Source organism: Coloeus monedula (genome assembly GCF_965178545.1).
Source record: "Coloeus monedula genome assembly, chromosome: 3".
Classification (NCBI taxonomy): Eukaryota; Metazoa; Chordata; class Aves; order Passeriformes; family Corvidae; genus Coloeus; species Coloeus monedula.
This window is the reverse complement of record NC_138783.1, coordinates 38,739,621-38,765,352: the sequence shown is the minus strand read 5'-3', so window position 1 is coordinate 38,765,352 and position 25,732 is coordinate 38,739,621. Positions and strand designations below refer to the sequence as shown.

Below are 25,732 nucleotides of genomic sequence, written 5' to 3'. Positions count from 1 at the left end.
ACATGTTTAGAAAGTGGGGAAAAAAGAAGTCAAGGGCTGTACTTGTCAGGGCCTGGCAGTGGAGAAGCCAGCTGCTGCTTCAGGTCCAACCTAGCAGCATAGTTGTCATGGCAACAACAACAGCAAAAAAAATTACATTGATCTTGCAGTATTCTGAGATCTAATTGCTGTGGCACAGGGTTTTATTGGATGAGGGAGACGTAGTTGGAAGGCCAGTTCAATGCCCTCATGGAAAATCACAAGTGCAGAGTGGCCATCATTTGTGTTCCCAAAGTAAGGGAACTTTTCTTGGAAAAAATAACACTTTCCAGAAGTCAGATGGCTGTGGTTGAATGAGGTCTTCCACAGGCACACAGGCAGCTGTTCTGCACGCCTGCAGGAGCTTCCCTTTCTTAAATTTAGGCATAATGCATAGCTGTGCTGGGTCGTTTTTCCCAGCAGCTCCCTCCCTCACAGGTTCTGTGGAAAGAGCTGTAGGGACTGTATAGCTCCAGGCTGCAGCTTCATTCGACATTCTTTGTTGGCATTGTTCTTCAGCTCCACCACAGAATTTGCAGATCCTCTCTCTGATGTCCCCCCTCAAAGCTTTTGTATTTTAGCCTCCTGGATTGTAAGCTGACCCAAGATCTGAGGACTCAGCAATACACTAACACAATATGATAATTAAGGAATCTCAAGTCTTACCTTTTGATGGGTTTTGTATCATTAATTACTGAATTTTCTTTACTAGTACTGGAAACTCTGAAGTGCTCTGTGATTTTTTTGTCAGGGAAGTGCTTTCAGTGTTGATGCTGTATTGATGTTTAATTTTCTGCTGTGCTTCTCGCATGCATCTAGAAAAAATAAGTTGACCATTTGTTTTTGTAAAACTGCAGTATGACTATGAGTTCTTAAAAAAAAAATCAGATTGACATGCTACACCTCTGCTCTCAGCAAAGATTTTTTTTCCAGGATCCCCTGTTCAGTATGACAAATAGCTTTCAGCAAGGACAGTGGACCTGGCAAAGGCAACTTGTTCCAGGAGGTGAAGTAGAAGAAAGGTAATGTTCAGGATTTCAAGGAAGGCATTATTTTGCAGTTGCTAGCATTCAGAATTGTTTAATTCTGTGGTTTTGTAAGCAACACTTGAACTTACTGTGACTGGTGGGTATAGACAAAGCCTATCTGCTTTTTAAACAGTTTCCTATTGTTTATGGCTACCTTTGGAGTAGCATTACAACTGAACACTAGGATCTGTTTTCCATAACGGCTAAGTGAAACTTGCGAGGTTTTTTTGCAAAGCCTCGTCTTTCAAAATTTTTCTTGGAGTATGTTTTATAATTCTGAAGGGATTAATAGTATGAGGAATAAAGCCTAATGATAGTCCTCCAACTGGAAATAATTGTGCTGTGTGTATACAGGGTTCTAAAATGTTTAGCATCTATTTGTCTTCCTCAAGTAGATGGCTGAATATTACAGGCTTCCTATTGCAACCAGCAATATTGCCATCTGCATTTTTCAGGATTTCATCCTATGAATGCCTGGAAAGAGTTCTTTTCTAAAAAAAACCCAACCAAGCAAACCTTTTTGGTGAGTTACAGTTTCTCTGTTCACTTGTATTTTGTTTGAAGTAAAATCCTGGGGCAGGGGTGGTCTGGTACTTGCTCTGTTTCCCTTGGAGTGTCTCATGGGCAGCCCAGCTCATGCTTGCTGTAGTGACAGCCTGGTGTCTCCTTTCAGCCAGGCAGGAATCAATTCCCACTGAGGTGCTGAAATTTCGCTCTACAGCTACAAATACCCAAAAGTCTTTCATGCTGGAGGAGAGATCTGAACACAAGGTCAAACCATTAAATGCATGGGGGATGTTGCCCTCAAGTGCTTTGCTTCAAAGAAATCTAGGATTCAAGCTTTGAAGGGATGTACTGATGCTCAGAAAGTGCTTCAGACTCAAGTGTTTATTCATATTTGCAGCCAGGGCCAGTTGGGGTCTGAAGCCTTTTTTTTTTTTTTTTAAGGAAAGTCAGAATCACATGTAGGTGCTTCTCTATTTTCTTTCTCATGGCATAGTGCTCTGCAATACAGATTCAGGAGGAGGGAAAGGAAATACCCACAGAAATGTTTCCATCCACGGAAGTCCTCATTCCATCTCCTGTCAGCTACTAGAAGGAAGTTTAATTAGTTGTTACTCAGAAACAAAACTTCCTGTCTCATTTTGTCATGCCTGTTTGGGAGAAAAATTTTGGGAAGCTTTTTCCAAGGAAACAAAGTCTTCTTGTAAGTTTTGTTTTGAGTTCATCTCTATCTTCTCTATCTTCCCTACCAAGGCAGACTGACACATCGTATCTAGTGCTAGAGGCAAGTACAGCCTCGCTACCACACTTTATGTCCCCCAAGATACAGTGCAAGCAGAGCATAAATGGGCACATTTGGAAAGTTTATGTTTCCTAAGAAAGGCTTCTCCGAGCTCTCTTTTTGAATTGTGGATAAAGGAGAAAGAAGAATAATGTTCCTGTACATGCCCCAGCCACTCATTTGAGGTAAGTTAAAAAAAAAAAAAAACAACAACCAAAACCACATTGAATTCTTACGTTGTTCAACCACAGATAGATTTTACCATTGTGCTGCTTTCCTCCCTGGACTGAGGTCAGACAGGTTGGCTTTTCTGTATTTCAGACTTGACTTTGTTTTCTTGGCATAGGTGGGTGTATCATGGGATGTAACTCAAGAATGACCATGGTATTGTGCCTGGTGGGGAAGTAAGATTGAAAATTAAATAGTGACTATGTCTAGTTTTTAAATTGCATTAGTTCAGGGAGTTGGAATATACCAAAGGCTTGTGTAATATGTTTTTCTTTCCGCTTTGTAGCATCTGACCAGTAGTTCAGGACCAGAACCTTAATGTCACTGATTTTACCAAAACTTGTCATTTCAAGTGGGAAACTTTCATTAAAAAACAGAACCAGACAAAGAAAAAGCCAAGCACAAAATTGCTTGGAATTCTAGTGTGCTTAGTGCACCTCTAATGAGAAGAAGGGATCATGTAGATCTAAACAAATTGTCTCCTAATCCAAATCCCAGTTTGCCACCAAGCCTAAGAAATACATTCTGAAGTAGAGGGAAGAAGCACTGTACAGGAGGTGGAAGAATGGAACAGAGAAATCTGCTTGTTCTGTGTTGAAATCAGTATCATCTGCATAGGAAAAGATTACTTCTAAATTGTATACTAGAATATCATTTTAAAGACCACAGTGGGCATCTATTACGATAAGTTTTATGGAAACAGAGGCTGTAAAGCAGGCTGTAGTCTGAAGAGCTTAGATGCTCAGAAGTCAGGGTGAAGGGCAGAATGAAAACAGGGTGTTCAGTCCCCCAAAAAGTTGTGTTTGGTTGCTGAGTATTGAGCTCCTCTCCCCTTGGCATCAGCGTTATTTACAAATCTGCCACTCCAACCAGCTCTTGTCTCAGAAATACTCCTGTTAAGAAATTGGGCTATTTCTGTTTCTTTTGAGTTGTTTCTAGTGGATGGGATTTCAAGCAGTTAGGCTTCCTCCAGTGAAAAATGGTTATTTTTCCTGTACTGGGAGAACAAGCTGTGAATTTGAGTTGGATGAGGGTGAAGGATACATCTACCAGTTAGCCTGCCTGCTTTCAGATGGGGTCCCTTGTGGTTGGTCTCTTTCTTTTGGAGCTGCCCAGTTGAAGTTGGTGGCACATGGGTGGTTGGGATTGGTGGTGAAACCAGGCAGCAATGGAGGTTGTCAACACCAAACACAGAGTGGAAGAAGTTGGGGTCCTGTTGGGTTTGTTTCTTCTGGTGATGAGAACTGCCACTTGCACCTCTGAAATGAGTGCATTAAACCAACTTCCCCAATTACTCCTCCTAGCAATAGATGGATTCATCACATTTCTCACTGCAAGATTTGTTTTGGGTAGTGCAGCATTATGATTTATTTTAGAAGATAAGACTTCATTGGAACTTCTTTGTGGCTCAAAACTTTGAGGGCTGAATTCATTTCACTTGGAGCACAGATAAACTGATGGTAACAACAATGAATCATGTTTTCTCAGAGCTATAGAAATTATTCATAGATGTTGAAATCTCTAGCTGTTTTACACCACCTCATCTTTTAATTTATGCTTGCTTTTCAAACACCAGCTTTTAAAAATGTATATTCTCTCTTTCAATGCATCCTCTTTTCAAGTGAGAGAAGGAATAATTTTAGAAAATTCTGGAGCCAAATAATTTTTTAAAAATTAAAAGGCAAATAAAAGTCCTTCTTTATAAAAGATCCCTTTCTACCATTTGTTCCAATAAAGAATAAAAGCCAGATGGTGGGCGTTAGAGCAGGGGATTGTAATCAGGCCTCTGGAGTCTATTTGCAGCCAAGATGGTGGCCTGGATTTTATTCCTCTTGATGGACTTGTATTGCAAAACTTGTTATATTCATGGAGTCGGGCATGAAGCAAAGGGATGAAGCAATGATTTTAGCCCTGCTCTGAGATGAGAGGGAAGCAGGGTTCAGGTTTTGGCTCTGCTTCAGTTTGTGTGAATTTACAGGCGTGGCTCAGGCATGTAAACTCTTCAGTCCCAACACTGGATCTGAGGAGAGAACAGGGTGCTGGTATCCCAGCTCTAGCCAGCTCTGTTCGTGATGAAAGTGGGTGTACCTTTACCCTTGCAGTGCTGAACCACCTTAGAGCATAAGGTGGTCACAAGAGAGATGCAGAAGATCTGAGTTAATGTTGCTCAAGGCAGGGGACAGAGAGAGCAGTGCTCAGCGTTGGTCCCTTGGGTAAGTTCACACTTTGCAGGTGAGACTCCTGCAGGAGGATGGGGCCTGGGACATGCCTTTGGCTGCTGAGATGCCTCTTAGCTCAGCTGTAGCTGCAGAGCATGAGAGCATTTCTGGATCTAGAGTGAGAATGCCTTTGGCATGAAGTTTTTATTAAAATTCCACATTTTCAAAGTAAGTATTTTTTGTCAATTAGCAGTGATATGTATGAGAAACATTTTTCATTTTACTCTTGCCTATAGAGTAAAATAGAAAGCTGCTAGCAATTGCTGATTGCAAATGGGAGCATTTATGGATAAAGCTTTTGCTTTCCTTAACTGCTGTAGCCTTGCTGGCTCCTCTTCAGCATTTGTTGGTTTGGAGTGGGTTTGTTATTTAATTTCATCCTTTCCCCCTCCCCCCCCCAATAATTACTCCTTGCCAAGAGTATCAAATCTGAGAACTGGAGTGAGTGTGTTGCAAGAAAAAGCAGAGATACCACAAAGTGCCTTGGTACAAGGGAATGTGAGGAGGGATTTCACAGAAGACCTGGAGGGTGTTTGGACCACACTCAACTGGAACGAAACACAGTGCAGAACTAGCAGATGCAGAAAGAAAAAATATAATAAAATGGTGAAATTAAGTAAAGGGAATAGATCTTGAGATCTATAGGGAATAGATCGGAAGGAGTGTGATGGATAAACAGGAAAGATGAGCAGAGTAACATGGACAGAAAAGAGCTCTTCCCACTCCTGCAAAGAGGTGATAACTCACTAAGTGGGACCAGATGGACTCATTTGTCTGCTCTCCACAGCTCAAGCAGCAGTTGTTTCAGCTGCCCCAAAAAATGAGTTTCAGCACAGATAGTTGCTCTTCTGACAGCCAGTTCAGGGGCCTGTCAACAGGTTCTCCAAAGCACTCGGTGTCTGCGGGAAAATGCTGAGCAACATCTGAGATTGTGGTCAGTTAAGAGGCATCTGAAAGGGAGCTGGATGATTTTAAAGCTCTAATTTCTGTCCTAGAATGCTCAAAAAACAGTGCTCTGAGATGTTAATCCTGTGACTGGCATGGCTCTGGTTTTATCCCAGTGTTATACGGCTGGCTGCAGTGGAGTTAGTCTTGATCCTTGCTGTTGTAAATGGGAGAACAAGACCAAGATGTTTCTAAATACTTGGAATTCTTTTTTATAGTGAAATATGATTTCTAGAGTGAAAATAACAATAAACCAAAGAGGTTTTTTTAATATCCTGGACATCCTAAGAGTCAGCTATGTATTTTCCTGCCAAGTGCAGGGAGTCTGCACTTGGCAGGAAAATGGTGAGCAGCCCCTGCCAGCTGCAGGGACAGCAAGTAACTGTGTGTCTGAGAATACCAGCTCCAAATCTGAGGTGGCAAGCTGGGCATAGGAGGGGTGGTTTGATGCCGAATGGCGTCATTATGGACTAACCCAGCAGCTGCTCTTCCTAAGAGTTGTCAGGAATTGAAAACTCCCCACAAGTTTTCTTCACCGATGCAGCAGAAACAGAGGAAGTACGGGGACAGTGGAGTGGGAGCATGAAGGATGTAGTGGGACAAACAAAGTGGGTCTTCAGCAAAACCAACTTTTGGAAGTGGGGGAGTGAGTCCAGGGCTTGGTCCTTTTGGGGTTTTTTTCATCCAGCATTCAGTAGGTCAGAATATATTTTTTCAATTTAATTTTGTGGCATTTTATTTCCTTTGCTATCTTTTCATTTCACTTTATTTCTTGATTCCTCATTTCATTTATTTAATGAAATGAAATATTGAGATTTCAATTAAATCATTTCATGAAATGAAGAATTTTCATGAAGGACTATAGTGAAAAAAATGAAATGGAATTGAAAGAAAGGAAGTGCATCAGAATGAAGCAAAAATCATGAAATAATTTTTGTTTCATTGAAATCTCGAGATTTCATTTACTTTCATGAAATGAAGGATTTTCATCACGGCAGGGTACCCAGATTGCTCACTCTACCCTTTTCTCATCTAGCCATGGTGATGTGGATCTCAGCAGCAGCAATAAGCTACCATTAGAGTTTGGGTTAAGGTTCAGATTGCTGCAGAGCCTACAGCTCCAGGGATGCTGGCACTCAAAAAGGCAGTGCAAGGGTGCTACACTGCCAGCCCAACACTTTTTAATCTGTACACCTGTGGCAATGAGGACCTCTGCCACAGTGCCAAGCTGCCATTAGGTTTAGGCTTAGGTTTAGGCTTAAGCCTAGGTTTAGGTTTGGCTTAGGGTCAGGGTTGAGAGAATAAAAGATCCTACAGGTCCAGGAAAACTGAGGCTGGAAAAGTCTTGCTTAGCATAGATAAGTTTAAGCCTTATAAGGGGATATTGTGTATTGTTATGTCACGGCATAACAATATATTTAACAGTTGTACGTGCGCTATTATGAATTGGTTAAGACAGCTGTTTAGCATCCACAGAGAATTCAAAATTTTTTTACCTATCTGGAAGGGCTAGGGCTGGACCCTCAGTCTGTTTTTTAACACTTAAAAACTCTGCTTTCCTTCTGGTGTCCATATCACAACACTGGGGCTGTCGTGCATTTAAAGGTCGTCCAGGGATCTGGCTAAAATAGAAAAATCCTCAATCCAGGTCCTGAAATATCCTATTAGTCCTAAAAATTGTCGCAGCTCCTTTTTAGTCCTGTTTAATGGTACTTCTAAAATTCCCTGCATCCTCTCTTGATCAATACACTGCAATCCCAAATATTTAACCTTTTTTTCCACCATTTGTGCTTTCTTTTCATAACTCTCAAGTCCCTTTTAAGCTAGAAAATTAAGCAATTTCCCATTTGCTTCTTCTACCACTTTCACTTGTTTTCCTGATAGGAGCAAGTCATTCACATACTGCAATAACTTAATCCCTTGGCATGGAGTAAATTCTTTCAATATTTTTTTAAGGCTTTCCTGAATAAGACTGGTACCTCTGTGTATCCCTGCAGAAGGACCATCAATGTCAATTGTTGCTTTACCATTTTCCCTTCTTCCTCCTGTTCCCACTCAAAGGCAAAATACTCTTTATTATCCTTTTTAAGTGGGCATCTGCAGAAAGCATAATTTACATCAAGTGCTGAATGGCAGTGATGTGAAGAGGGAACCTGGTTCAAGGTATAAGGATCTGGGACCGTGGGACGCCTTGGTTTAAAAATCTCATTTATTATTCTTAGGTCCTGTACCATTGTACAGGTTTCATCTGGTTTCTTACCTGGCAGTGCTCACCTTGGGAATGTCCTACACTGCCCAACAAACAATGCACAGTGATGCGTGTTCCTGCCAATTCTCCCTCTTGCTATGGTGCTCTGCTAAGGGAAGACTTTGATGCATCCAGCATCCAGCAAAATAGTCCATGTAAGTTACTTCAGGGATGGGTGCAGACTCCACGGTACTTTCTTGATGGTCCCCCACAAGGGACACATGGAGCTGGTGGGGTGAGGAGGACATTGCCAAAGGGATTCCCAGCTGCTGGCCAGTGCCCAAGCAGTCCTGGGGCTGCAGCACCCTTCCATGCCAGCTCTGCTGGGATCAGGAGGGACTAGCCATGGGTCATGATTTTTGCATACAATGATAACAAAGGACTACCGGGACCTCTGGGACCCCAGGGCATGTCCCACCAACAAATGCCTAGCACAGTGCAACTCTGGAGCTGGTCCTGAAGGGGGCCTCGAAATGGCGTTCCTCTCTCCAGTGAGCTGAGGGACAGTTCCTGTGTTCAGAAAAGCCTCTTCTACTTAAAACTTCAAGCACATTTTTCAAAAGAGAAAAATCTTGCCTCTGGTGAAAGATCCAAGGAGAAAGCTGACATGTGTGGGGTGAGGACTGTGGAGTGCTGGGAAATATTTGCTCTAACGGGGTGTATGAAATTCCTCTCTAAAACTGAAATGAACCTGGTCTGTGGTAGCTGTTTTGGGTTTGAACAGTTCAACTGGATGATGATGCAAAGAGAACTTTCGCGCCCAGGGGCTATGTAATAAACTAGTTTTCAAATGCAAACCCAGTTCCCATGAGCACACAATCCCGTTTTCTCACTGCAAGCTCAAAGCCCTGTGCTTAGATCGAGCTTTTTACCTGGAAAGGCCTACATTTGAACAGGCCTGGCCACAGCCAGGGGTCACTGGGGGATAACAGAAAATTTTCCCTTCTAGAGTGTAGCTCACTCTAGAATCAAATTCTTCATACTCAAACTTTCTTCTGCTACTAGAGGCAACCAGATTTCTTGTTCTCCTTCTTCTTCTCTTAATTTTCTTGTTCCCTGTAATGAACCAATTTTTTATTATGCTTATTCCTATTCCTGTGTTTCTTATTTTCTTGTTCTGATTCCTATTCTTATTTTTTATTTATATCCTTATCATAGAATCATAGGATGGTTTGGATTGCAATGGACTTTTGAAGGCCACCTAGTCCAACCCCCACGCAATGACAGGGGACATCTTCAACTAGATCAGGTTCCTCCTAGTCTGTCTTAATCTTTTTCTCTTGCTCTCTCTCTGCATCTACTACCACTTGTTACTATAATACTACTGGTATTAGCATCAGCATTACATGCTGGACTCACCCTTCAGACCAAAACCCCCACCCAGAGCCTTCCCAGTTTAAGCAGCAGGGAAGAGCAGGCAGGATGAGCCAGCAGAGGGAGTGGCTCCCACACAATTTCGGTACGGGGGCAGACACTTTGCTGCCAGCTGGCTTTGCCCAGGAGTTGGCAGATGGCTGCTGGAGAATGGCGCAGGGGACCTGTTAGTGCTGGATGGGGACAGGGATGATGTAGGCTGGTGCTGCAGTCTTATTCGGGGTCGGGTGAGGCTTCAGAGCCCTGCAGGCAGAAGAGCCAGCACACACAGCCATCTGGGTAACATGATAAGGCACTCATGGCATCTGAAAAGAAAGGCTCACCCATCTAAAAAAAGTCCTGTGGTGAGGATAAGGCATTATTTAAGACCTTAAGTGAAAGGGCTCTGACTTGTGCACCAGATTTAGGCTTGGGAAATGTGTACAATGATTTCATTTTAAAAGCAGAGGTGCACAGAGCTGGCACGCAGATAATCATCATCATCAACAAATACCCTTATTTACAGATAGAGAGTATGATTTGGAGCTACCACACATGGCCCCACAGTGCAAGGAACTGTACAAGCATCTAGATGAGGGCAGCCCCTTCCTCTCAAGCTGTTCAGTCTTAAAACTGAACAATAAAATTGGTGGCACATGAGAACCTGATCGCCTGGGCTTTCCCTGCCTGTGTCTGGCAGGGTTGAGCTGCAAAAAAATGTTGGAGGCCTCAGGGTGAGAGGGTGCAGCAGAGAAGCAGGGTAGGATGTGCACTGAGAGGATGAAAGCCAGAGCTACGAGAGGGTTGCTACAAGAAAGCCAGAGAGGGAGTTTACAATGGCATGTAGTGATGGGACAAGGGGCAAGGGCTTTAAAGAGGAAAAGTTTAGATTGGACATAAGGAAGAAATTCTGTACTGTGAGGGTGGTGAGGCACTGGCACTGGCTGCCCAGAGAAGTTGTGGATGCCCCATTCCTGGAAATCTTCAAGGCCAGGTTGGATGGGGCTTTGAGCAACTGGGTTTCACAGAAAGTGTCACTACCCAGGGCAGGGGTGTTGGAACTATATGTGGTCTTTAAGGTCCCTTCCATGAATTCAGATGGAATTTACACCAAGCAGCTCTTTTTTTGCACACCAAATTGTGTTGCAGTTTTAATAGCAAGCCTACCAAAAAGGGTCATCTTAAATATGCTGCAAGTAACTGGCCAAGCAAGAAGACCTCCATCTCCTCATACTTTACACCTTTCTCCCTCCTAGAGCTTCCTTCCTTCCTTCCTTCCTTCCTTTCCTGAGCTGATCAAGTCCCAAACCAGGGACTGGCGGAGGGATGTCAGCTGCCGCCACGGTCCCCTGTTCTCATTCTGAGTCCAGCTGTCCTGTAGGAAGCTTCACATGCCTGGAGGGTCACTGGCTGTCCACCCTGCTGCTGCAGGGGACTGAGGGTGTTCCCAGGGCACACAGGCACCAGGGGAGCCATGAAGAAGGAGTTAATGAGCCCACCAAGCAGCTGGAGAAGCCACCACAATGGTCAGGTGTGGGTATGACCTCCCAAGAGGTGGTGGCACTGCCATCTTCCAACTTTAACTTGCCGAAAGTTCCATCACTGCCTCATCGCGTGGTACCTGGGGAAAAAAGTTCCCTTTCAGCACTAAACCTTGCTGCAGGTTCTCAGCCTCTAACAGGATGGGAGGCCAACACGGACCTGGGTCTCATCTCTTAACTGCTGCCCTGCTTTGTGTCAAACTGGAGGGTACTGGCACATGACTGAGTTCTGGACTGCAGCAGGGGCATGCAGGGTTACTCTGGAAAATATGCACACTGATACTTTGTTCATCTAAAGCTGAAGTGGTTGGTATGAAAGAAAATAGCTTGTGGTCTTCATACCTCGAGTCAATGAATTCCTGGGCCTTTTATAGCTCAGGAATGCTGGGCACTTGCGTTTGGTTTTACAAGGCTTCGAAGCCGCAGCTTAAAGTCTGGATGAACATTAATCACAGTGGCACGATGACAGCTGCTCGTGTTTTACCCTTCTCTCAGGTGGGACTGCACTGTGGATGTTGTGCCCTGTTTTCCCCACTTGCTTTGGTTTGCAGAGAGGGGAGTTACCACCTTCAGGCTGACTTACCTGACTCACAGTGGTCAAGGAACGCAGCGGGGTGCTCAGACCAGCCCAGTTTGTTGGGCTGCATCCAGACTCCAGACTGGGGATTCTGATGACAAGCAGACACCTGGCAGCAGCATCCTTCCCTCCAGGGAGTGAGATCTGAACTTTTCACATGTTTCACTGCAGTGTACCTTAAGTCCAGACCCAGAACGTATTTGAAGATGTTGGAAATCACAGCTTTTCCCCAAGAATGCACCTCACTGCTGTTTGTACATTTGCCCCTCTCAAACTTTGGGAGGAGAAAGCCCTGAACACGGTAACCAGCACAGAACAGATGTCACAGCTGCACAGTGCACTGAATCCAAGTGAAGCCTGAAAAGGTCTGGTCATTTTGGGTGGGACTAGACTTTTGAATACTTCTAAATGGCAATCTTGCTAATATTTTTAGTTCTTCTGAGCTCTTTCCTTACATGTTGAAAGTCCATTACTTACTTTTGGAATCATGGATTTTAATGTTTAAAAAAACTGACTCCCGAAGTTGGCTTCTTTGCATGTTTATTCCTGACGTTAATATGCAAAATGTATTTAACCTGCAGAGTGTTACAGTGACATTCTTTTTTTTTAGCCAGAGCATTTGGGTTGGGTGAAGACACAACCCAAAAATGGAATAAGCCCCCTCCCTGTTATACCTGAACACAGCTGGCCATGAGGCTTTTCCCATCCTAATACTGGTTTGGCCTCTGTTAGTTTCTTTTCTTCCATGACCTTGAAAAACAAGATATGTGCCAAATTTTACTGTCAAATCTTGACATGAAGGAAGCTGAAAAGCCACAAGCTCAACAGTCACCAAACTTTCATTCTTGGCCCAAGAAATACTTCCAGCTGCCATGTCTTGAAGATGCAGTGACCAGATGGGTCAGACTGACCTGCATTTGCACAGGGAACACGTGGTGCCAGGGTCTGGGTGAAGCAAACTGCTCCTCTAACTTCTGCAACCCCCCTGAATCTTTGCTGACACACTCCTGCTCAGGACAGGCTGGTCTTTTCAACATGTGCAAGGATCTGGGGAGAGAAGGTTGGGACAGGCAGAGAAAAACTCAAAGGAGAGAGAGGCCCTTAGTGGCATTCATGCCTTTCATGCCTGTAGCTCCCTGGGACCTGATTCAGGAATTTTTTAACAGACACTTTCAAGAGCATGTGAGAGCCTGCTGAGCAAACCTCCCTTACTCAAAGCCAGATACTCAGCTAACTTTTGCTCCCTTCCCCCCATTTATTTCAGTTCCATAAACAAACACAGGAACAGTATTTCCAACAGGCTGGAGCATTCCCCTTGCCTGCACTACAGCATGAAATGGGATCTGATCATTATTCCTTGCTGAGCACAGTATATCATTCAAGAACATCTAGATAAAAAAGGTATTTAGGTACCTCACTCACACTGATCCAACCCCTGCCAGATAAAGAAGCCCCAGACCCTCAAGAATAAAGTACAAAAAAATCAGTGGGAGTTCTGTGCTTAGCAGGAACATAGGGCTAAAAAATATTCAGATCTTCACCAAAGTATCTCATTAACTTTCCACTCTCCTTTCCTTCCCGTAAAGATGATCTCACTAAAATCATGCTCTTGTTTGGGCAAGCTCTCAGATTGATCCTCTGCCTTGGAGACCCACTGATTTCATGCCCACATACACCTACTGGTGTCACCTGCTGTGGGGCCTTTCATTAAAAACTGCCAAAAATGGAGAAGATGCAACCTTAAAAGTCCCTGAGGTATCCCATCTTAGTCTTAGCGCACTGTTTGCAAAGCTTAAAGAATTTTTTTAAAGTCCTTTCTTCCAGAGGACTGAATGTATTCACACTGGAAAAGTGAGAAAATAAACATGTTTATACATTTATTATATACAATAGTAAGGCACAAATTTAAACAGCAAAGAATAAGAAATCTTTGGCTGACCAACAGTATCAACATTTACTGGGGGTGACACATAACGTTCTTTGTTTTCCCCCCTATGTACAAATAACCCTCCAGCTGTACAACACTGTACACAAACTTCTCTATACAACCAACAACAATAAAAAATGACAGTATTTTACAACTAGTTACCACCAACGTCACCTGGAATGGCTACAGCACAGTTTCCCAAAAACACAAAACAGTTCCAAGAACTGGGAAAGCCAGCACAAAGGGAGCTGCGCCGCTCTGCTGAGCGGGACTGACATATGGCAGTAGTATTCCATGCAAGTCCTGCCAGCACTTGGGCTGCAGGGAGACACACTGGTCCTCCAGACCTTCCCTCCAGGAAAACTAACATCTTTTGAGTTCAACACCATTGGAGAGAATGAACCTTCTGGTTTATTTGAGCTGTTGCCTACAACAAGAGTTGCCTACACACTGTCTCTAACAGTTTCCTATATGTGACCATGAATCTGGGGCAGCATAAAGTGTAAAGCCAGCTTTGGAAAGCAGAAACTGGAGAGACTGTGGTCTCCACAAGGAGGAGTGCTGTACTCTAGCTGACTTGGAGAAATCCAGCTGAACCACTACCAAACATAACTGAGAGCTGATCCATGCTGATCCAGCACTGTTTCTCCTGGATGCCTCACTGTCTGCCTGCACACAACTTACTAAAGAGTTTCAGCAAAAAAAATATTACAGCTGGTAATAAAACGCTTAGGGATATCCAAGCACCGGGGTATCCTTATTTCTTGGATAAAAAGTAATGCAATTAAATAGTAACCAATATTTTACTTGTATTCCCTTGATTTGTCTTTCTCCTGCCCCATTCTTCCCACAGACACTTGAGGAAGGGCCATGGAGGTGGGTCAGTGGTGATGTCACGCACGGTCCTGGCTTTTATGCAAACAATTACAATGTTTAAATTAACTCTAGAGAAAAAAATAAAATTATCTTACAAGGCATATATTAAGCTGCATAATATCTTCCAAGGGTTTTATACCTTTGGTTTCACAATGCAAAGCTGCTAATACTTGAAACACACAGTTTGCTTCCTGCACAACTGACCTACCACTATGTTTAACAAGTGCAAAACTCAGAAAGAGGGTGACAACAACATACGTCTAATTCTAGGTACACGTAAAAATAAGTGCATAGCTTTAACATAGCAATTTTGTTCTTTTTCATAAAAAAGTTATCAGCCAGGCAGTATTGAGCACAAGGCTCTGGCCTGTGAAGGCTTTGAGTTCACAAGGACTTCAGTTTTTGGTGAAAGCAGAGTTTAAAATGCCTGGTGTTCTCAATAGACAAGGGCTCTGATTTGTTACCTACGGGAAGAAGTGACTTTGAGCCAGCCCTGAGTGCATGATTACTTCTAGCAACCATCACTTTTCCACTCTAGGCAGCTTCACATTAGATCCCATCACTCTTTTTCCCACAGCCAAGCTCTCCTTAAAGTCATTGTGGTGCACCACAAGGCTCAGGAATCACAAAGCCAATACAGAAATGCCTCACATAGGAAAATTTCCCTATCGGCATGTGCAGTGCACAAAGCCACAAGTAACACAGCGGGTGAGTTGGCTGCCTCTTACTGAATTCAGGGACAAAGCTGAAAATGAGAAATGTTCCACCCTGGGTAAAATAAGGTGAAAAAAACGTGCAGCTCAGCACAGAAAACACATGATGCTCACGTACTGCTTTGCAGTTAAACCCTTCCCAGCCTGCTCCTACACTCTTTAATGTCCAGTCCCACATCAGCTTGAACAGCAGGTTTGTATGCTCAAGGAAGGTAGGATTTGGCTATAAGAATTGAAAGTAAGGAAAAATCTTGTTTTTACCACAAACACACTCATCCTTCCAGTACTATGAACCAGTGCCCAGAAAGAGGTATCTTCTGATCTCACATGCAAACCCAGCTTAACTCCTCTAAAAACACACCCATGCAGCTCCCCTCTGAAGGAACTCTATAGTGCACAGCCCCTTAGGGAGCTGCTGGGATACTCCCCCAACTTTCCCTCCTGAAACCTTCCTATGGTTACAACAGGGTTCGCTTCAGAAGGGTCCCTCCCCCCTCTTCTACATTCATCCACCAGGAGAATTCCAGCCAACAACTGCTCCTACCAAAAAAAGAAGTCTCAGCAAGCTCTGAGGTTGCGAGACATGAATATTTGTACTGTAAATTTGGCTCCAAGAGAAACACTTGTCCAGCCAGGAAAGAGGCACCTGACCTGCCTGCCCAGGAAAACCACACCAATGCCACTCAAACAAATACTTATAAGAACCTGCCGTTTACACCTACAGACCAATTATTCACAAAAATTAAGAAGTGAAAGTTTTGAGATTGAAACTTTTGAGAAATGCATTGATACTGAGGAAGATGCAAGTTTTTCCTGGATTACTCAGAAACTCACTCTGGCCTCCAAAGAGATGGGATTTCGCTTCCTGTCCTGGTTGCAGAGGCAGGAAAACAGAACGGCAGCATGCAACCAGTCTGTAACTTCAGTACTTTCTCTTTATGCCAGAAAACACAGTTTCCTTTTTCCTCAACGATCCCCTTCTCACACCACTCTCCATTTTCAACGACCCCTTCTGTTCAGAAAATCCCAGACGTTCATTTCATTGCTCCTCTTCAGTGCTCTTGACTTCTCGCCCGGTCAAAAGTCTCAACATATCAGACTCTAGCTTCAATTTGGGCATAAACGCCATCTTTTTCACACTCTCAGGGTTAGTTTTTAAGGTTGGCACACCAAGGACCATCTTGGGCCTAGCTGTACACACACAAAACCCCAGAGATGCTGTCCTCTGCTCAGATGAGGACTTCCATCATGTCTGTATCTGGAAACTCAGGCTTGTGGAGCAGGCTGCTCACTCTGCCTTTGCTGTCAGGCAGCTTCCCGTGGCTGGAGTTCTCTGTAATGGAAAGAAGGGAAAGTTAGTCTTCATCCCAAATGCAACAGCAAATTGTTCAAAGCAAATATCAACCCATTCCTGGAAGGCAGGGCATGTATTACCTGTACATCCTACATACTGAAAACCAAATTTGTTCAGGACACTAGGAACTTGTGATGCTGAATTCCCTGCACAATGACATTAGGTGTCAGTGTGCACAGACCCCAAAGACAGGCACAAAGATGGTATTTAGGAGATATAGACCAAAGAACCTCATTAGCTAAAATCATAGAATGGTCTGGGTTGGAAGGGATGCTAAAGACCATCTAGTTCTGTGATAGTCAGCCCTTTTAATGATACATAGCATGTTTTTAGAGGGAAAGCTTGCTTTTGAGAGGAGATGAATGTGTAAGAAACAGGCTTTTTCAAAATAATGTCCATAAAATAAATGTCTCCTTTGCTAGGCTGCAAACCAGCAGTTTCCACCTTTCAAAAATAATTAAAATTCTACTTCTCCATTCCCCATAAAAAAAAGATCTCCACTTTCTCCTTAATATTTCCCTCAGCTTTCCTTTAAAAATTAGGGAGAAAATTGTGCTTTAACTAACCATGGTTTCAGTTGAAAAAAAAGAGAAGAGTCTGAGTATGTGAGCAGGTGTGGAGTGTTTTCATGGTGTGAAACTCTACAGTTTTATATCTGGCAGCACGAGTAATTGCAAACTCTGCCTGCCACAGGTGAACGAAGCCCTACAGAAGCTGCCAAGCACAAAGCTCTGCAAAGCCACTCTGGGCGGCCTTAGAAAGTTCTCTCTCAACAATTTTAGTTTCCTTGAAGAAACCTCCACTGCACCTTACAAACTGTGGCAGCATCACATACACACACCTTGCCCCCATTAATACTGATGTGTCTCTGGGGGTTGCTGATAGCCCTGGGGGTGCTGACATTTTGCACTGACACAGGGATCTGGCAGAGCTCACCCAGTTTCTCACTGGCCACTCGTGTCCCCAGGGGCCGTGGGGCTGGGCTGTGTGATGGGGTGGTACCCAGGCGTCCCCGGCCAGGGAAGGAGGCGGTGGCAGGCCAGAAGAGCTCAGCAGTTTTGTCCGTCTGGGTGCTGCTGTCTTTGCTGCCCGTCTTCGCGTGGGAGGCTGCCGGCACTGGGACGGGCATGCAAGACAAGGAGGGCAGAGGAGGAGGCTGTGAAGAGCCTGATGGGTGGTCATGGTGCTCCTTTCCCAAGAGCAGCCCTGAAAACACATAGAGGTCAGTCATATCCTGGCTCAAACGCATGTGCTGTCCCCCATCCCACCCTGGAGCTACAAGACACTGGGTATGTCTCAACTCATTTAGTTTGGCTTAGCTTTTTCCCTTGATGCTGCTTCTTCTGGCATCCATATGTACTTTCCTACAAAACAGCTTTTTGAAAGCAGCTTCCCCTCCCTGCCTCCCCTTGTGCACACCCATCCTAGTAGCACTTACTCCTGACACAGCCTCGCATACCTCCACACCCCCATCCTATGTGGCCCCAAACAACAGGCAGTCCTACACTGATTTTCACATCTAATCTGCCACATCACATCATGCTGTCCCATCCAAAGGGATGCTCACCCACTTGATTAACTTTATTCAGGCTTTATTTCTAGCCCAAAATTGTTATTTACTCCCATGAAGTTGCAAACATTGTGTGCTTGTATCTGGGAAGACTTCCCTCAACTGTGGCTTTCTATAATCAGTGCAGAATGATTTAGTATGAATAAAAATGTAATTAAGATACCATGCAAGGTTAAAGAATGACTGATTTTTGACTTAAGCACAAGGACGCACATTCTGCCCATGGAAAGTGCTCTGGAAACGAGCTGTCAGGGTAATGTGTGCCAAGGCACTTTTGCTAAGCTCAAGCAGAAGGATTATGACAGAGTAATGGATGAGCCAAAGCTTAAACTGAACTCACCTATGCTTCCCTTCCAGAGCTTTTCTTCCTTCCTCTCCTCAGCTATCTGGTTGCTGGTGAGCGAGGTCTGGCGCGAATGCACACCTGTAGCAGCGGCGATGGAGGGCACGGACCGAGCCGGCCGCAGGCTGGCACTGTCAGCTTTCCCAGGGTCCTTTCGTGACCGCTGCTGAAGGACCTTGATCATGGCATCCTTCTCAATTATTTTGGCATGGAGATTCTTTATTCTGCCAAAATATGAATGCTCTGCTTACAGGAATGGAAAAAACATTCATATGGGCAGGTCTCCACACCCAGGGGCAGCAGGGAGGCCTCCAGGGCAGATGCCCTGCTGTTCTGTTCTCTCTGGTTTTGAGATACTTGGACAAGGCAGCTCCTAGCAGTTCCTCCAAGGATAACCATGCACTTCAAAACAGACAGCATTTCTAGCTATTAAGCCAAAACTTTTCTGCAAGGTTAACTGAACCCATCTATGCTATGGTTTTACTAACCCAGCAGGAGCAGTGGGCAGTGTCTTAAGCACATTGTTATGTTCACAATACAAACACACAGGCAATTTTCACCCCTGTAATACATCAGGGCCAAATCTGGAAAGTATGCTTTGGCAGACTGAGTTAACCCCAGGATTCAGGTCCGTTGTCAGCTGGAGTGAAGAACCTGCTGAAGTGAGTGGAAAGGTTCCTTTTGGTTTCTGTAAGAGATGGTCTGAGCTCTTCCTTCTCCCTCACTGCTGCAGAAATGATCAGCACATGGTGTTCAGAGCTGAGCAAAGATCGCTACTTCTCTCATACAGACCCTGAAGACTCTCAAATCACTAAAAAAATGGGATTATCTGAACTCTTCTCCAGGAATGTTTAACACCAAATCATACTGAACAACTACCAAACTGTATTTTTCAAAAATGTGTACACTGTGACAGTCAAATGGCTAGCCTGACTGTGCTGCACAATATATAATACAATGCAGGTGCATTTTGTGAAGCAGTGAAAGCATTAGTTTTCATCATCACATGTTTAATTAGCAATGTAAATACAAGATGCTAATCTATATTTATGAAGCCAGTGGCAAAACTCCACTACTTCCCTGGAAGTAGGAGTAACTTGCATCTGTGAGTGAAAAACAAAACCCAAACCCAGTAAAAACAATCACTGGTGTTTTCCAAAAGCAACAAACACATCTTTATAAAAGTGTCTGCACATTTGTGTCCTTGCATGACAGACTACTTTTAATAGTGGAACAGCCTCTGTTTTGTAAAAATGTTGGGTTTGCCACTGAAGGCTTAACAAGAAGATAGGGAGGAAGTTATCTAATGACAACAACTCTTTAATCCCTGTTTGAATGCTGAAGAGCAAAACTAAGTCAAAGTGAAGCCAAGCCCATTCTTTCTGGACATGTAGGAAGGAACAGAAGGGCATCCTGGTTTATCTGAACCCAGCCCTACCACCACAGCAAGCAGGAATGGCACAGCATCCCTTACGTGTACTCCATGTCCTGGCAACGGCGGTTGGCTTGCACAATCTCCTCCTCCTCCTGCCAGCCCCTCACCTCCAGTGCTGTCTCACCGTAGCTGCCATTGCGTGAGTGGCTCGGGGCCGAGGCATCCCTGGAAAAGAGGGTCACCACAGTGAGTCAGGCTCCTGAGACTGTGAGGGTGGCTTCTGCAAGTGAGATTGAAACTTGCAAAGAAAACCCTAAAGCCACGTTCAAAGAGCAAGCTAGCGACGGTTGCCTGTCAAGCGGGTGGCTACCTGGCATCGGGGCATCCTGTTGCAGGCTACTCTTGGCTTGGGCTGGGTCATTAATGCCATTAATTTAACTGGGTTAAAGGAACAGAGAGCATGCTGGAGTCATGGGTGACCCATACAGGGCTAACAGCCATCCAGAAGGATAGAGTCAGGCATCAGAGGGACTCACTTGCCAGATCCCAAGTCAACAAGACTACATCATGAACCAGTAACAAAGCTCTACACTTTGGACATTGAAAAACAGCATAGGAATTGCTGCCTAGACTGGAGTGCAAAAGAAAATTCCATCCTGAGTCATGCACCTAAACACATTTCAAAGGGAAAACTCATTTTAGGATGTTTTCGGGGGATTTGGTTCCTAGGAAACTGATGTGTGAAGTTAATTATCCCGTCCTCCTGATCACTGGGAAGTCTCACTGCCTCTTGTGCTTTTGGCCACCACGCTCTGACACAGACAAACTGGAGAGAGATAGTCCAGACATATGCAATGTGAATGGGAAAGGGTTTACACTAGGACATGTGAGGAACGGCTGAAGGGAGGAAGTTAGTTCAGACCAGGGAAGATACAACAGGGGCTATCTGTCTTCCAATATATACAAGGCTGTTTGAACATCAACAGTGTTCTGTTGCTCATCCTGTATGCCTGGGAAGGACAAGAATCAGTGGAGGTAATTTGCAGTAAAGAAGTTTAGCTTAGCTATCAGGAAAAACATTTTAGTTTGAAGATCAATGAAGTAGTGAAAAAGGAGATTTAGGCAACAAAATTTCCCTTATTACAGGTTTTTAAAACTAGGCTAAACGACCTTGTTGCAGGCCATGGGATGGGTGCAGCCATATACAATGTCCCTGCTCACTCCACCGGTGTGCTGGGAGGAGCTGCCTTACCTGTGCTGTGTAATTTGGCACCTTCAGACTGCCAGAGGCCATTGCTTGAGTCTGGTGCCTAGATCTGAAAAACTTTTGGACCTGGTCAGAAGGATAAATCCTGTCTTAACCAACTATTGTATTTCACTGGCATCACACCTTGGACAAGTGCATTAACCCTGGCAGTGCGACTCAGCAGGGAAAGACAAGAAACATACAGCCTTAAGAAAACACCCATTTTGTGTTATTTCCCCATGCTTTCCATGGTGAACAGAGCTGCCTGCTTGCAGTCAGGTCATCTTACCTCTCCGTTGCTGCTGTGGCTGCAGCATTCATGGCAAAGTGCCGGATCGTACTCTCCTCCAGATATTTCTGCTCCCACTTGGTCATGTCAGCTTCCAAGGCCAGGATCCTCTCCTCCTTCTCCCGCACCAGCTCCATGAGGGCTGGGGCATTATGCTCCGGAAGGCTGCTTGCCTGGTAGCTGCCCTGCCTCTGCCAGTGGAAACAGTGACAGATATTCATGCCCTGCCAAGCATGGGAGATGCTGACCCTTTTTTCCTCAATTTTCTGGCACATACAAAGACATCACCATGTCTTTTGACAGGGGCAGGTGAAAACCCCAGGCTAAACCCTTTAGCTTGCAGGAGAACAAGCAAGTTGACCATATGTGCTTCCCCAGACCATGCTGACAGAAGGAGGGATTTGGCTACTACCCTGAATATGCAGAGATTTCCTGGGACACCCCAAGCCAAGGGGGAAAAAAGTTGGTAGAAAAAGAAGCAATGAAGCTTTAAAAGATATATTCTTCTTGCTAGGACTTCATGCCCATGGCTGGGCAGTGCTTAGTATGGACAGGCAGTTATTTGCAGAGGGTTTATATATTGAAGCTGAAAAAAAAGCACCTTGTGACCTAGTTACATGGCACCCGGTTTAAAGCAGCAGCTGGGAGAATACCCCACACATGTACTTAAGCTTGTCCCTTCTGGCACATTAGTTCTCTTGTGCCCTCAGGGGATGCTTTCTGTGGTGTAACAGCTAACTTTCTAACTAGAGGGGCAGAAGATCCCCAGGCACTGTGGAGTGGCTCCCATTGGATGCTGACAAGCAGCAATGGGTGCGTAACTCTTTCCATCTATTCTGCAAGGAAAGTGCTTGTCCAGGCAGGATTTATTCCACCCAGTTACAACACTTAATTAAGTCACCTAAGCAGCATGGGTAGCTACCCTGAGCTTCTCTCACTGCTGATAGAGAGCAGAGACAGATGGAGATCCACTCCTTGGCTCAGAAGAGGGATGAGTGCACACTGAGGGGAGAGGCATGAACCTCTGGGAGAACTCAGTAGAAACAAATTCATTTTTAAATAAAAAATGCAAGAGATTTGTTATACTCCATGGTGAACAGTATTGTGCTAAAGAGGAAACCATGTCTCAGGAGCACTGGCTTCTCATTCATGCTGCACCTTGAAGTTCCACTGGCAAAGCTGTACCACCGAAACTAGAGATACCAGGGAAGGGCTGCAGCCTTTGCCTCTGGTGCAGTAATAACGTGTTTGGAAGATGCTTTCTGGAAATGCAATATGAATCAGCCCTTGGAAACAACGGCTGCGACTCTGCTCCTGCAAAAATACAGTCAAATCTCTGGCAGGAAGGTACTATTTTGGAAGTGTGGCCCTGATGGTATCTTGGGACATCACAGGTGCTTATCATCTTCTGAGTCAAAAACATCTGCCAGCCCTGAACACTGAGCCTGCAACGCTGACTGAAAGAGTTTGTTTATTGGTCCCAATTTGTGTGTCAGTGGTATCAGTGATAAGGAAGATTTGCCATTTGGACTCAGCTACCAGCAAGCCAGGGACAGAACAGATTCTGGCTCATCGTCTCCTTGTGTGCTGGGTTTCTTCTGCTGACTCTGGTAAAAATGAGAAAATAAAATCTCCTTTTTCTCTCTGCAATGAGAAAATATTTCAGTAGCTGTAACTTTGATAACTCAAAGAAGACAGCTCTGAAGCAAGAAGCTGGGGTATTTTGATGCCACATGATTCTCTGCAGTGCTGTGGCTCATAAACAAACAGTATGGATAACAGTAGTAAAAACACCCCGAAGTTTTCTCTCAAAGCTGATAGATGAGACAAGAAGTTAAGAGTATCTTTCCTCTTAAAACTTACTAGATGGAATGGGTGCTGGCATTTGAAAACTATGTCAACTTAAAGGCCAATTCCTAATTACACTGCCAAAAAAATTTTAAAATTAAAGAATCTGTAAGTTACAGAGGAATTTTCTGCCAAAGTGAACAGACATAGCCTGAACTCCCAAGACAAGGACTTGAGCGACAGTGTATCTCTGTTACTTAATATATCAATTTGTCTCTGTATCCCAGCCTTTCTTAGTTCTAGTTTTATCTTCACTTGAATTTTAATTGTATTTTTCTCAGATGTCCTTTTCTCAAATGGCATTAGCATGTCATACCCCATGTAATTCCTTTGTTAAACAGGAAGAGAGTTGGCTAAGGGGGAACTGAGAAGACTTGAACACCAAGCCCAGGGTGGACTGGGCAAGAAAGACTTAACACACTTCTATGGCAGCAAGAAAGAGCCAAGATGAATGAGAAGGGCCTGCAGGGAGAAACAGCAGAGTGATACCTTGGGAAAGCTGCTGGGGGGCTTGCCCTGCCCTGGGGCTGCTGGAAGGAAGGGGATGCTCTCAGGTCTGGCCACCTCATGACTCTGCAAACCACTGACACTGACCCTGACTGTAGAGCCATTTGCCAATGGCATACTGCCAGCAGGATCAGCCCCTCTGCTTTCTGGCAGCACAAGCTCTGTGTAACAGCTGCTTTGGTGTCCACTAATGGCTTATAAATAAGGAAAGGTTATAGTAGCAGATGCGTGTGATGACAGATACGAATGAGCCCTTCAGGAGTTCCAGGAGCATCATGCTTTGCTTATGTTGCTGGTTTTTCCCCAAGCTGTAGTTTGATACATTTAGCGTATCTGCTCACTCTCCTCCAGAGCCAAAGCCCACCTATTTGGCACTTGGTACAGGCTGCAGCCTGGAAATTCTCCCTGCAACCTCCTCATGCTTTATCTTTTTCCCTTTCAGAGACGACTGGACTTGGGACTTAGGGATGAAGGTGTTATAACAAAGGAATAACTGTGCATAAAATATAAGCATAACAATACCCCTCTAAGGACACAGGGCTGCCAAAAAACAAGGGGACACACAGAAATGCCAGTCTATACTCCTAGCCCATTCTGGACTGGATTGATACATAAATAATTTATTGTCTGAAGATGCCATCACTTGGCTCCAGATCTGTCATGGGTTGAGGTTTTTGTGAACCACATACATCAAGCTTTGCACAGAAAAAATAAGGGCCTAGGTCTTGCCCCTACCAGCTTCCACATCATCCCACTTGGCTTTTTCAATGAAACATCAGCTAAAATTTTTGGGATAAATCTCACATGTACCGCACCTTTCCTCTCCTCCTTCTCTGTGGAGCTGAGTTTTGCACAATCTGTCATTGCTAGAGAGACAAACCTGGAAGGACATTTTCCCCTGCCTGCCCTTGGGCAGGGGAGCCAGGACATCCCAGCCCAGCAGCAGGCAGGGCTCAACTGTGTCCAGAATCCCACAGCAGAAGGGCCGCATGCTCTGCTGAAGATCAGGAGTAAGAATCATAGAGTGGATTGGGTTGGAAAGGACCTTCAAAGATCATCTAAATCCAGCCCTCCTGTCAAGGGCAGGGAAAACTTCACAAGCTCAAAGCCCCATCCAACATGACCTTGAACACTTCCAATGATCCAGGACCCTATCCAAATGAATGGTTTGGAGGAAAGCCCAACAACCTGAATCCAAAAGCAAGGTGGCACCTGGCAGGGATGCAAGTGACCATCTCTGTTAAAATCAACACCAAAGGCCCCATGCTGGGGTCCTGCCCATATCACCCTGTCCTTACCTGCTGCATCCTCAGCGAGTCCAGCTCTCGCTCCAGGCGTGTGCGCAGCCGCCGCTCCATCTGCTCCCTCTTCTCGCAGGCCGCCTGCAGCTGTGTGAGCGCCTGCTGCAGCTTTTCCACCTTCTCCACATAGGCCTGCTTCCTGCGCAGCTGTGGGGTACAGGGGGTCAGCAGTCTGGAGGGCACTGTACCCCACCCTCGGCCACTGGGACCCCTGTGCACTGGCAGGCATGCACTGAGCTCAAGCATGGCTTTGGTCATTTGCTTCCAAGAGTTTTCCTAGGGAAAGGATAGTGCCTCTTTGATGGGCAGGGAATGTGCACAGCAAGCATTGCTGGGGCAGATTACCCTTTTCGGAAGGAATGCTGCCCAGATCTTCCACTCACTGGGAATCTGCTAAACATGAACCCCCCTGGCCATTTCTAAGCAAGAGCTGTCATCTTGGTGGATACTATTTGGGCAAACGCACAGGCTGGACCCAGTTAAGAGGAATCCCCGTGGGTTTTATTGACTGGTGACACTTGGCACACTGCCTGCACCCAGAGGGGCTCTTTTTTCACTCTTGCATAGTTGCTCAACACAGGTGGAACAAGTGGAGTGCCAGCAGCCAGAAGCTCTCCACCTACTTTATCCTGCTCACAGGCTTGTCCATGCTGATCTGGAGATGGTATGTCCAGGCAGCTAAAGCCAGGCCCTCTTTACCTCTATAACGCAATTACTGAAGGGCTAAACATGACACAAGGATTGTGCAATTCAGGGTTTTACAACCAGAGATTGCTCAAGCAGCATACCCCAAAAGGGGTATGAATTCCTCTTCTGTCACCCTAAATCCATCCATGTCACAGGTGAAGTGAAACAGATTTGCTCACAGCAAAAGCACAGCTTGGTCTAAACAAACCTCCCTAACAAGAGGCACCAACAACTGGCAGAGCGACCTCCTTATC

The 25,732-nt window shown here is 44.8% G+C and overlaps 1 protein-coding gene across 1 annotated transcript in view; it reads right to left on the bottom strand.

Annotated features, from left to right (window-relative positions):
* Window positions 1-12,370: 12,370 nt before the first annotated feature.
* AMOTL1 (angiomotin like 1) overlaps window positions 12,371-25,732 on the bottom strand; it is a 57,533-nt gene continuing 44,171 nt past the window's right edge. Inside the window, exons 8-13 of the mRNA XM_082278715.1 lie at window positions 24,789-24,938; window positions 21,136-21,326; window positions 19,700-19,825; window positions 18,223-18,449; window positions 17,249-17,518; window positions 12,371-16,291 (exon numbers count right to left, since the gene is read on the bottom strand). Coding sequence (XP_082134841.1) covers window positions 16,188-16,291; window positions 17,249-17,518; window positions 18,223-18,449; window positions 19,700-19,825; window positions 21,136-21,326; window positions 24,789-24,938 — 1,068 coding nt within the window. The 3' untranslated portion in view covers window positions 12,371-16,187. The remainder of the gene's footprint in view (window positions 16,292-17,248; window positions 17,519-18,222; window positions 18,450-19,699; window positions 19,826-21,135; window positions 21,327-24,788; window positions 24,939-25,732) is intronic.